Here is a 13056-nt window from a genome sequence, read left to right on the forward strand (position 1 = left end):
CAGGTAGTCCACTCTCACATTTTGAGTAGGCATTAAAATGATGTGCTGTAATTATTAATCTTTAATTTTATTTTTCAAGACAATTTGCATCCTGCATAATTGAAAATTTAAAGTCACTCTTATATATGTATAAGACTCCCCGATTAATGTAAGGGTTGCCTTCCGCGGAACTCTACGTAAGTCGGAATTTCCCCCCATGCTTGTGCAGCACTCGCAACTGTACTCGCTGAATTGATTGAATCAAAAAAGAAATGTTCAACGAACATGTGAATAGAATTATTTTCAATTTTTTAACTCATGCGTAGGAAAAATTACAAAAGCGTGCAATTTACTCTGTTAAATTTTAAGAATCGTACGCTGTCAGGATCCATCTTCTCAAATCTCTCCATTGTCAATGCAATTTCATGAAATGCCATTGCCATCTCTCTGGTGATAAAGCATCTCGGCTCCTCATTTGGTTCATCTTGAGCTTTATCAGCATTTTCTTCTTTCACTATTGTTGCCTACAAGTCAATAAGCTCTTCATTAGATAATTCCTTCTCTTCTTCCACTATTAACTCCTCCACACCTTTGGCAGTAATCTCCAACTGAACTAGCTCTGCAACCTTTACAATCTTATCTCTAACCTCTTGGCGCCTTCATAGCCACGTGGGAAGGAGCAGCAGTGCGTAGCACACACTTCTTGATTAGACCGGGGTTCGAGCCCGTCACCACCAAATACGGAGGATGCGGAAAGGTCAGGGAATGACCACCGCATATTCCCAGAGCAATATGGCCTTAGTTGCTAATGCTCCTAAAAACCAAATAACAAACAAATAAACTACTGTAACCTCTTCATATGATTCATCTTTTTCAAACCCTTCAAAGCCTTTTACGTGCTGTGGGCATATTTTCTTCCATGCACCATTTAAACAACTTTTAGTAATTTTTGCCCAGGCCTTATTAATGTTTAAGATGGTGTGGTAAATATCGTAAGATTTCCAAAAGTTTCTTAACATAAAATATTTCTCACCATCTACTGCAGACGTTTAGCAAATGTTGTGCGTAAATAGTATGCTTTTAAATTTGAAATACCACCCTGATCCATAAGTTGAATGAGTGAAGTCATGTTTGGCGGTAGAAATATGACTCTCACGTTAAAATTGAAATCATCTAGATGTGTAGGATGTCCAGGAGCATTATCTAATAGAAGCAAAATCTTGAAAGGGACGTTATTGTCTTTACAATATTTTTCAACCTCAGGAATGAAGCAGCATTTAAACCAATCCTCAAAGAGAGATATTGTTATCCATACTCTCTGATTCGATCGGAAATGCACAGGTAGGGTGACTTTATTGATGCCCTTAAATGCACGAGGATTTCCAGAATGGTACACAAGCAGTGTTATTAATCTGTAATCTCCCGCTGCATTAGCCCCAAGCAAGAGAGTGGCTTTTGAAGCCTTGAAACCAGACATTGTCTTTTCCTCTTTAGCCATGTTTGTTCGATCCAGCATTTTTTTCCAATACAGAGCAGTCTAATCAATGTTAAAAATTTGCTGCATTGAATAGCTGTCTTCATCAATAATTTTTTCAACACATCACAGAATTTCTCTGCAGCTGCAGAATCAGCACTGGCAACTTCACCGCATACTTTAATGTTTTGGAAATCAGCGTGATGCTTGAACCTATTAAACCACCCTTTGCTTGCCACGAACTTGGCTTGGGGTTCACCGTACTTATCCTTAATATCTTCATAAATACTTCTTGCTTTTGCTTGAATGGCCATTGGACTGAAGGGCACTTGCTTCTGAATCTGATTTTTCATCCATATTATTAATAGCTATTCCATCTTCGATATGGCATCTGAATGCTGTTTTGTGATCACTGTTGATCTTAAGTGCATTGATCCTTTGACACGTTGTTTTATATGCGCACTGTCCTTTAAAATTGTATTCACTGTTGAAGCAGCAAGACCTAATTCCCTTGCAATAGATGACAAACTTTGTCCTGCTTCGCACTTAATCATTTTCATCTTCATTTCTAAATCAATTTTGTTTCGTTTCCTGGCACTGCCAGCACTTGCACTTTCTGTTGATCACTTTCCTTTCATCATTGTAATACGTAAATAGGAATGAAGAGAAGTTTCTGAAAATTTGTGTCTTATATGATTGAAGATTTCAGTGAAGGGGAACTCATTTCACCATAATATCGTAATGTAAAAACCCACGGAATTCCAGTTATCAGGATTATTGCAAATGCAATAAGATTGCATTTACTACCCGTTTATAATAGATTGCGCTAACAGAAAAGCCCAATAAACCAGAAAGTGCAAATTGTTTTTATTGTTTTATGGTCGTGACCTCCAGAAACGTGCTTTAGAAAAATATCTCGAAGGCATTCAAAATTGATTCTTATAATGGAACATATGATAACGATGAAAGTGTAGTGTAATTTCCATTATAAATATGACTTTTTAGAGAGATATAGCTTAGTTATATAGCGAAATTTTCAACTTCCAAGGACTTGGAACGAATTACAGAAAAAAACACAACCAATGTGTTATTGGGTTCACATTACAATATTTTCACAATACCTCGATTTATCTCTTTAGATGTAAAATACATTTCCATATTTTTTTCAGTTTGCACTGGCCAGCAAAAATTTACGTAAAGTCGAATTTGTGTATGTCGAGTATTACGTAAGTCGGGGAGTTCCTGTATTAGAAACATGGAAATAAAAAAATTTGCTTTTAATTACCTTGACTTTATCAGGACCACCTGTGTTTCCGACATGCTCTTCGTGTGGACTTTGCAGCACTGTCAGGTGAAATTGTGTAATGTAATAATGAATGGTATCAGGTGAAAATATAAACATTACTACCAATATCCTGCAAGTTTTAACACTGCATGCCAGATAGGGTGCAGGGCTGTAGTGTAGCAATCTGAAAATGGAGGGTAACATTTGATATGAAGCAGCAGTGTGTTATTGAGTTCTGGAATTCATTGATATTTTAATATTTATGGAACATGACAGTTGACTTGAGCCAGTTAGGTATGTCAGTGATGATTGGCACATGCCAAGGTCAGCCATCCTTGCGCTGCAGTAGTGGTGGAAAATGAGGAGAGGGTGGATAAACCAATTCATGAAAACTGGTGCAGTAAGACTCAGGAAATGTATCAAGAGTGGGAATAGGCTTTAATGCATTGAAAACAATTCTGGAAAATTTGTTAGAATTTGGGAGCTCACCCAGTACAGTTCTGTACCAGGTGTACAGAACAGGATCTGGGCACAATACTATGACCCGGAGTCAAAGTAGCAGTCTATGGAGTGGTGACACATGTACTCACCGATGAAGAAATTCAAGACTCAGCCATCTGTTGGAAAATTATGTCTCTTTTCTGGATCAGAGAGAAGTTACCTTTGTGGATTTCCTGGAAGAAAATGGGTACACGCATTCATTTCTGTTCACTATATGAAGACACTGAACAAGCTGAATATACATTGCAAGATTGAGGCCAGAGAAGAAAGGAAAATTTCTCCTTCAGCCAGTTCCAAACACTTCCCTATTAGCATTCTGTCAAGGGTGACTATTGCAGAATTCAGATGAACTGTTTTGATATGTCCTTCCCTCCTCCCTCCCAAAAAAAAAAAAAAAAAAAGTCCTGATCTTTTACCATTAGAATTGCACCTGTTTATATACCTTTGCTGTCATTGTGGCCATCCAGTAGCGGCTTTTGGTGGCAGACAGCAAGCTTTACAAGAAATGCATGCAGACTCTGGTTCAGCAGTCGAGAAAATATATACCAAGTGGTGATGAATATGTGGAAAAATAAATGTAGGTACTTAAAGACTTGAAAGATGTAACAGTTTAAACTGGCATGCTTTATAGGTGTTATCTAAGAAAAAAAATTTGAAAGCGTTACTTTTGGAATGACTCTTGTATACAGGGTGTCTCAAAAATATTGGTACAAACATTTAGGGGAGGTAGGTAACATCTAAAGGAATGTGAATCGCATAGGAACCCATAACCGGAAACATCACGGGACAGTAGTAGCAGAGGCACAAGAAGCAGAAATGACACAAGACAGTAATTAGTGGCAAACATTTATTTAACATAATATTAACAATGGAGTACGAGATGGATGCATTTCATGATGTTACAACAGATGCTCGAAGGTTCCACCATGAGACACAATGCATGCGTGACACCGACGCAGCATGGATTGACGGACACGGTTGAACACACCTGAAGTTTCTTTGACGGTAGCAGCAGCAGCGCAGACGAGTCTTGCCACGAGATCCATTTCTGTCTCCACAGGCGATTCATACACGATAGATTTGAGGGCCCCCACAGAAAGAAATGAAGGCTCAATAAATCAGGTGAGCGTGGGGGCCAGGCAACGGGTCCACCATGGCCAATCCATCGACGCCCAAAACGCCTGTTCAAATGGTCACGAACACACCTTCCATAACGGGCAGGCGCCCCATCATGTTGAAACCAAATGTTGCGTCACATTTGCTGGAACATCATCAAGTAACCCTGGTAGAACTTGTTCAAGAAAGATCCGATATTTAGCGGAGTTCATGCGGGATGGTAACAGGTATGGGCCGACTAAGCAGTCACCGACCATACCTGCCCACACATTTATTGCGAAGCGATGTTGTGCCGCATGGGGGCACACACCATGTGGGTTGTTGTGAGCCCACACATGAGAATTGTGCTGATTGAATAAGCCTTCCCGTATAAAATAAGCCTCATCCGTGACCAAAACATAGGCTGGAAAATTCAAGTCTTGAACACTTTCTTGGAGAAACCACTGTGCAAAAGCCACACGTGCAGGATGATCTTGGGGGAGTAGTAACTGAACCCTTTGGAGATGAAAGGGATGTAAGGAATCGTCGTGCCAGACACGCTGTACACTGCAAAGAGACACTCCTAAGGCAGAGGCAATGGCACATGTGCTGGTAGTAGGATTATTCTGGACGGCATTCAACACACATTCTTCCATGGCTGGAGTTCGCATCGAACGTGGTCTGCCCACACTACTACTGTTACCTCTAAATGGCCCACAATCGCACAAATTTTTGATGCACACGTGCAAACAAACAGTGGTCCGGTACATCTCTGTCTGGGAAGCATTCTCCATAAATTCGTTGAGCAGCTCGTCCATTGCCCTCTGCTAATCCCTATACTAGGTGCATGTCTGCCAGCTCACAGTTCGTATATCGATGCGGTGACTCTTCATGCTCTTCATGCGGTGACTACTGCTTGAATGAGTAAATCAGAAATTTTCCCTCTCCCGAACTGATGAACAGCACCGTGTACCGACTTACAGTGACATTTTCGGTTATGGGTTCCTATGCGATTCACATTCCTTTAGATCGGTGTTTCCCAACGTGGGTCCCACGCCCCACATGGGGGAAATTTGATTGTTCAGGGGGGCAATTCAAAAATTGCTCGTCTAGAGTTTAAAACAACCGCCTACTATGACTTAACTTGTACAAAAGAAGAATTGTTGGTAAAGTCTCTGTCTATTGCTCATACTGCAACTGTCAATCGTACTCTTGAGGCTAGTTATGAAATTTCTTTACTCATTGCTAAATCTGGGAAAAATCATACTATAGGAGAGAATTTAATCAAACCATCAATATCAGCATTTCTTAAAACAGTTCTGGAAAAAGATGACAAAGACGTGAAAGCTATGCCACTCGATAACAATACTGTTAGCAGAAGAATAGATGAAATGAGTGAAGATATTGAAATACAACTTGTTGGAAAGCTGGAAACAAGAAAATTTTCAGTGAAAATGGATGACTCAACTTTGAGAGACAGTGAAGCCGTACTGATAAATTATGTAAGATATATTGATAAAGGTAATTTTTCTGAAGAAATGTTATTCTGTAAATCATTAGAGAGCACCACTACCTCCAAAGATATATATATAATAAGCTAAAAAATTACTTAGATGACAATAATATATCAATGAAAAATATAACATCTTGTGCTGCAGATGGTGCTCCTAATATGATGGGCAAGAAAAATGGCTGCTTAAAATTGATGAAAGATGAGAATCCAGAAATGCTTCTTGTGCATTGTGTTATTCACAGGAAAAACTTGTCTCTTCAAGCTTTTTTGTGAAGAACAAAATGAAGACCATGTGAGACTTTTACTTCACACTGAAGTAAGGTGGCCCTCGAAAGGGGACTGCTTGAAAAGATTTATGGAACTATTTGATACTATTAGTGACTTTTTAAGTGACAAACCTAAAATGAAGCATCTGTTAACGGTTGATGGTAAAGCATTTGTGAGTTATTTAGCTGATATCTTTGAAAAACTAAATATATTAAATAAACAACTTCAAGTAACAAATAAAACTCTCGTCGATGCAAAAGCGAAGACATTTGGTTTCATTACATTTATTAAATTATGTCAAAAATATATTTTTAAAAAAAGTTTGAACAGTTTCGTTGTCTGCAAAAATGTGAAGTGACTGATACCGCTGTATTTGTTATTGTTGATCATCTGAAAATTCTGTCCGATGATTTAAAAGAAAGGTTTTCTGATTTAAAACAAATTGATTTTCCAACCTGGATGATGCAACCAATGTTAGTGGATTTGTCTGATGTATCAATGCAGTACCAAGAAGAATTCTCAGAAATGCAAAATGATGAGTCAGTTAAAACTTTTTTCAATATAAAAGAAGCGATGGCATGGCTTTGTGATGAAACAGAAATTAAATACCCAAATTCAACCAACTTTGCAAAAGAGCTATTGTTACCGTTTCCATCTTCATAGTTAGCTGAATGTGGGTTTAGTGCCATGAATGATTTGTTACTAAAGAAAAGAAATCGACTGGATATCACAATGTCTATTATATGTTTTGAAAATTTACTTACTATTTTTTTCTTAATAATTTCCTAATGATTTCTTCCTAAAATCTAAGTCTCGTGTCCTGAACAAGTTGTAATTAGGCTTCATTTAGGGAATAATTCAATTTTTGAATATAAAAAATATGTATATCGGTGTTTCCTAACGTTACATAGGGGGCATCAGAATTTTAGAAAGACTTAGGTGGGGCATGGTAAAAAAAAGGTTGGGAAACACTGCTTTAGATGTTACCTACCTCCCCTAAACATTTGTACCAATATTTTTGAGACACCCTGTATATCACTTTGCATGGGTTATTGCTTTTAAGGTAAAAATACCTTAGGCACACAAGAATTAAATTAGAATCATGTATTATATAAAGAAGAATCAGGTATCATATATGATATTTCTCTTTACATATTTGCAGTCACAGAAGAGGGAGATAGGTCGCTCCCATAAGGCTAGCCCCCCCCCTACTTTATGTGTAAATTTATTAATTCTACAATCGCCTTTCCAGTTCCATTTTTTAATGACAAAACGGCAAACTGACTGTAGGATACATGCAATTCACAGTCACAGTACATTTGATGCCTCATTCCCTTAGTTGCCTTTATGCAAAATCAGTCAATCATCTAAACAATCAACCAACCTTATTTTTCTTCTATATTGAAATCAATAAAAAAAGTGAAGTCCATAATTACCTTTTTTTGCCCTCAGTACCACTTTGTAAATTGGAGAAATATTTGCATATCTTCAATCCTCTTGGACTTTACCCTAGTCCATGAATCCACCCATTATAAGAGATAGTTTGGCCATCTGTTATTTGCACCACTGATACAAGCCAAAAAAAAAATAAATAAATACTCACGTGAATATTTAATCCAAAAAAAATTATTTGGTTCATCAAGTCTATTTAGCATCATTACTAATGTTACCAGTACTACTCTGTAAGGGACTAATATGGTTTATTCCTTCCCTCTCCCCAATGATGTATATGAAAAATTCTTTACTACTGAATTGGCCATCTTTTCCAAAGGCTTTCAATATCTGCCTTAGTATATTTTGCTCTCTGAGAACTTTGTTGAATATTCATTTATGTTTGGCATAGTGTTCAGTGTCTCTTGATAATTTATATTCATTGCTTGCCTTTTTTGTTGTTCTTACTGACTTCATCAGTTCATTGGTTTAGTCCTAGAATAATAATGTTTTAAAAGTATCATCATTCTTCTCTTTCTTGGTGGTTCCCTTCTACTTCTGACTCTCTCTCTCTCTCTCTCTCTCTTAGGGTAACTCGGGAATTTTTTTTTTTGGCTGGTGCAGCATAAGCTTTAGGCTTCCTTGCACCATACAGCTAATAATAATAATAATACTAATAAATAATAATAATATTATAAAAAGATGAATAGCTTTCATTATTACTTCATTGAACATTTCTCATTTAGCATTTATTCTTATTCATTTTATCACCTGTGACCATTGTATAGAATTCAAATAATGTCCGAGTCCATTATAATTTCCCTTGTGAAAATTATAGTCCTTCCCTTTGCTTCTGACTACAGTTATCTCTTTAGGTGTATCCACATTAGTACATTGTAATGACAGTCTGCTGACAGTTTCTTAATGCAAAAATTTGTAATATCATTTGAAGATTTAATAAAAAAGGAGATGAAGGATATTGTTTCCCATGTGATATCTTTAATATGCTACTGCTATGTGTGAATTATCCACTCATAAATTTCAGTCTGGGGTTTTTGTATAGGTTCAATTTCACCACATGTACTTAAAGTCCTTTTGACTAATCATCCATGAGATGAGTACACTGAAAGATTAAATTATTTTTGTGTAAAATAATTGAATTTATTTCTCTGTAATATAATATTTTTCATCTTAATGGTTTTTCAGGAAAAAACTCTCTAGCTTTATTCACAGCCAGGACTGGAAGTTGGCTTCTAATTATGTTGCCAAAAAATATTTAGAAGTTGTTGATAGAGAGGTTTATTTTGCAGATGTCAAATTACAAATGGATGCAAAGTTATGGGGTGAGGAATATAATCGACATAATCCACCAAAAAAGGTAAAATTATTTTATTTTTCAGATTTTTCTTCCATACAGGGTCAAAATTAATTAATTTGGTTTCAGAAAAATTAATATATTTCGTTATAGATTTATTGTTGAATGATCAGTCAGTCGTGCAACAATAAATCTTACAACAGCTTGGCAAACAGCTTTCAATATCAGAATTAATAATTTACTTAATAATCCTTGTGTTTAATACACCAAGTTATTAAAGAGTTTAGGATTACCTAACCAGGAGAAAACATACCTCCCCACCCACATCTTCTAAGCTAGGCTTGTGGAATGCAGACTGGGCTCTAGACCGACCTAATTTATTTATTTATTCCTTTACATATAGTACATGTTCTAAAGCACTGCCTATGCACATATTTCACCTATATATCATGTATATTATAAAATTGTATATGCATTGAATATATATATATGTATATATATATATCCAAGTATGTAAAAAGTAGATAGTTAATTTATATCTAATTTATAATACAGTAATGCCCCGACTTACGCTACCCCGACTTATGCGAACTCGGAGTTACGCGGTTCTTGATTTTTTTCGTTTGGCAACACTGCCGCCCACTATCTTCAAGGTCGTTTTTCATATGTTATCGATATACGGTGCGACGGTTGAGAGCGAGAGCGAAAGATGAACAAAATTCAACTTTACTGCGCATGAGCTGCACACATATACAAGAATTTGTATTCCAACTGTCATATTTATATGTGTGCATTCGAATTCGTGCTGAACGTTTGTCGGAAATTACATCGTTTTCACGAGAGAAATGGATCGCGTCGGTCGAGCCATATACAGTCAGTCCTCGTATAACACGTGTTTACACTACACGAATTCTATCATACGCTATTTATAAATACGGTAATGATATCTTATAATATAACACGAACCGAATTGGCTTATGCACGATTCGCCTTTGTGTTTACAAGAAATGGCAGCCAAATGCAAAATCACCCCAACCGAACGCAACACGATAGGAATGAAGAGAAGATTCTGAAAATGCATTTGTTTTAGGGGAAACACATTTCACCATAGTAACGTAAAAACCAACACAATTCCAGCTATCGGTATGCAATTAGATCGAGTTTACTACCAGTTTATAACAGATTCCACTAGCAGAAACGCAACTGGATTTTTATTGTTTTATGGTAGTAACCCCTAGAAATGTGAGGTGTTAATAGTGTATCTCTGCCTTTATGGTGTTGTTTATTCAGTTGCTACATGCCCGCAGCTTTGTTTATGCGTATCAAGCGTGCCTCCTCATTTTTTAATTGTGCTTTATTCCCTAAAAATGACTAAAATACTTAAAAGGTGTGAAAAGGAAGCATGCTGGTGAAGACACTGCAGATTCAGACAGAAAAAGAAAAGCAATTATCGATAAACAGAGGCGGACTGGATCAAAAATTTATAGTGGCCTCATACTATGGTTTATGGCCAAAATCACACAGGCCCACCGGGGTTTCCCCGGTAAGGCTTATGGCTAGTCGGCCTCTGTCGATAGAGAAAAAATATGAAATTGTGAAACACTTTGAGCGAAATGAAAGACCATGTGATATTGCACATGCTACAGGCCTAAATGAGGCAACGGCGAAAAGCACATGACAATTGCAAACTTGACAGGTCTCAGCTCAATTGAAAGGGCTTAAAAATTTTAGAAAACATAGACTACAACGAAGAACGCGTTATAGCTACAAAGCAAGGAATAAAAAAAATTATTAGCTTGCTACGAAGAAATTCTGCATGAAAAAAAGAAGTCTCTGTGTCGTCAGATGAATTTGTTAGATTTTATGAAGCCATCGACATCGAAATAACTTTTTTACATAAGTCATTTATTTTTTTAATACATATTTTGTATTAATATGTATAAAGAACTGCAATTTTATTAATATTTGTCTTCTAAACTAGTGTTTTTGTTAGTCGTTGGTTCCAATTAAACAAAATTTATATGTATTTATATGCAAAGTTGTACCCCGACTTACGCGAATTCGACTTAAGCGATTTTCGTCGGACCCACCTATCGCGTAACTTCGGGGTATTACCGTATTATTAATTAATTCGTCACAGATCTGTTAATGCCATCAAAAACGATTAAACATTATATCCGTCCGTATAATATTTGAGTTAAGTTAATGGTGGTAAGTTATAATGTATAACATGAAATGAAAGCTAGTAAGATAGCTTCTCAAGAACAACCAAAACCTATGCGGGTGCCCAACGCAACCTGGAAAAAAAAAATATATATTTTTTGTTCTTGAGAAGCTATCTTACTAGCTTTCATTTCATGTTATACATTATATATATATATATATATATATATATATCAAAACAATATTAATAGATCCTTGCAAAGTAATACAACCAAACTATTTCTATCAAATTAATTATAGCAAGAACTGATTAATGCCATCTATAAATGACTAGATAAAACATTACATCAGTCTTATTTATATATTGGTATAGAATAAGTGCCTTTAATATAATGTGTTTAGTTTTAGATAGGTACTTAGCTGCAACCCAAAAATAGCCATAACTGGTCACCACGGCCAAACCTAATAAAGGATATTAATATGTAAAATACAACAATAAAAAACAATAAAAAACATAATATATTTATATATATACACCAGTCGATTATAGGCAATGGATACATTGAAAGGGACGTTGACGAGGGCTAACCCTTTCAATATGTCCACCCATAATTAACCGAGCTATCGGTTTCTGATATCGTCTGCCTGTTTAACACGGTCAAAAGATAATTTATGCGATAGGTAGCATAAAGGTTAGCAAATAATTTAGCTGTTAACAGGCTAGATGACTTTAGCCCGACCGATAGCAAAGACACATATAGCAAATGGCAATATTAAGGAAGAAAAGCGAACCAATAACATTGATATGGTATAAATAATATACTAGGGAGCAAACGCTAAAAGTAAGGAGAAAGGCTGCAAGATATAAGGAAAGCAATAGTACCTCAATCCCCCTCGAATTGCTCTAATAGTTCATGAGGTAAGAAAATGAGAGTATGATAGAAAATAGTTATAGGTGAAGGAAAAGCTATATTGCAAGTATACGTCGGATAATACCGGGAGCGTAACTTCCCATCCCTTTTAGTAAGGGATCCTGGTATGTCATAAGTAAAATGCAGTGAAATAGTATAATAAAATGGATAAAATATTACCAAATAGAAGCGGACAACGGAAAGGCTAGTTCCTAATAGTGCTAGTTCCATGGTGCTACAACAGTTTGTCATAGTATAGCCTTCTTACCTCTCCAGGACGATGTAAGAAAAAAACAACGTTGCAGAGCACGTGTAGCTTTATATCCAAAGATAGATGTCAGCGCCCTCGCAGATCTGACATGTAAAGTGTAGAGGAATAATTAAATCCAGTAAATCGTACAGTCGATGCGCCAGAGGGCGCATCGACTGTACGATTTACTGGATAATAAATAAATAAATAATAAAATTCTTAGTGTCGCACGAATATTTACGCCAGAGGGCGCATCGACTGTACGATTTACTGGATTTAATTATTCCTCTACACTTTACATGTCAGATCTGCGAGGGTGCTGACATCTATCTTTGGATATAAAGCTACATGGGCAGATGGGCTAAGAAGTGGCAACTGAAGTTTAACCTTGACAAATGCAAAGTACTGCATATGGGTAGAAGTAACCCCAGAGAAACGTACCAACTGTGTGGTACTACACTTAAGGTGGTAGAAAATGAAAAAGACCTGGGAGTAATTGTGCAGTCAGATATGAAATTTTCTGAGCAATGCAGACAGGCTGCCAGGGCAGGTCATGGGGTTTTGTCAATGATATATAGGAATTTTGCTAGCAGGGAGAAGGAGGTGATTGTCCCTCTGTATAAGGCAATGGTCAGGCCGCGCCTTGAGTACTGCGTACAGGTCTGGAGGCCTCATTTTAGGAAGGATGTAAATTTACTTGAGCGTGTACAGAGAAGGGCAACAAGATTGGTGAGGGGAATGAAGGGATCCTCTTACCAAGAGAGGCTTAAGTTCTGCAAATTGCAGTGGCTGGAGACTAGGTACCTGCACGGTGATCTGATTGAGGTGTATAAGGCCTTGAATGGGTTGAGCACTCTGAATTCTGATGGGAT

General features: G+C 36.8%; 1 protein-coding gene across 3 annotated transcripts in view; it reads left to right on the forward strand.

Moving 5' to 3' along the window:
• The window catches only part of LOC150086435 (eukaryotic elongation factor 2 kinase-like), a 138900-nt gene that overhangs the window by 58425 nt on the left and 67419 nt on the right, over nt 1-13056 (forward strand). For all 3 annotated transcript variants that reach the window (XM_090372574.1, XM_090372577.1, XM_090372575.1), the window contains exon 5: nt 8752-8923. In XM_090372574.1, coding sequence (XP_090228700.1) covers nt 8752-8923 — 172 coding nt within the window. The remainder of the gene's footprint in view (nt 1-8751; nt 8924-13056) is intronic.

Source organism: Mastigoproctus giganteus, chromosome 4 (assembly GCF_048544385.1).
Source record: "Mastigoproctus giganteus isolate SK-2022 chromosome 4, ASM4854438v1, whole genome shotgun sequence".
NCBI lineage: Eukaryota > Metazoa > Arthropoda > Arachnida > Uropygi > Thelyphonidae > Mastigoproctus > Mastigoproctus giganteus.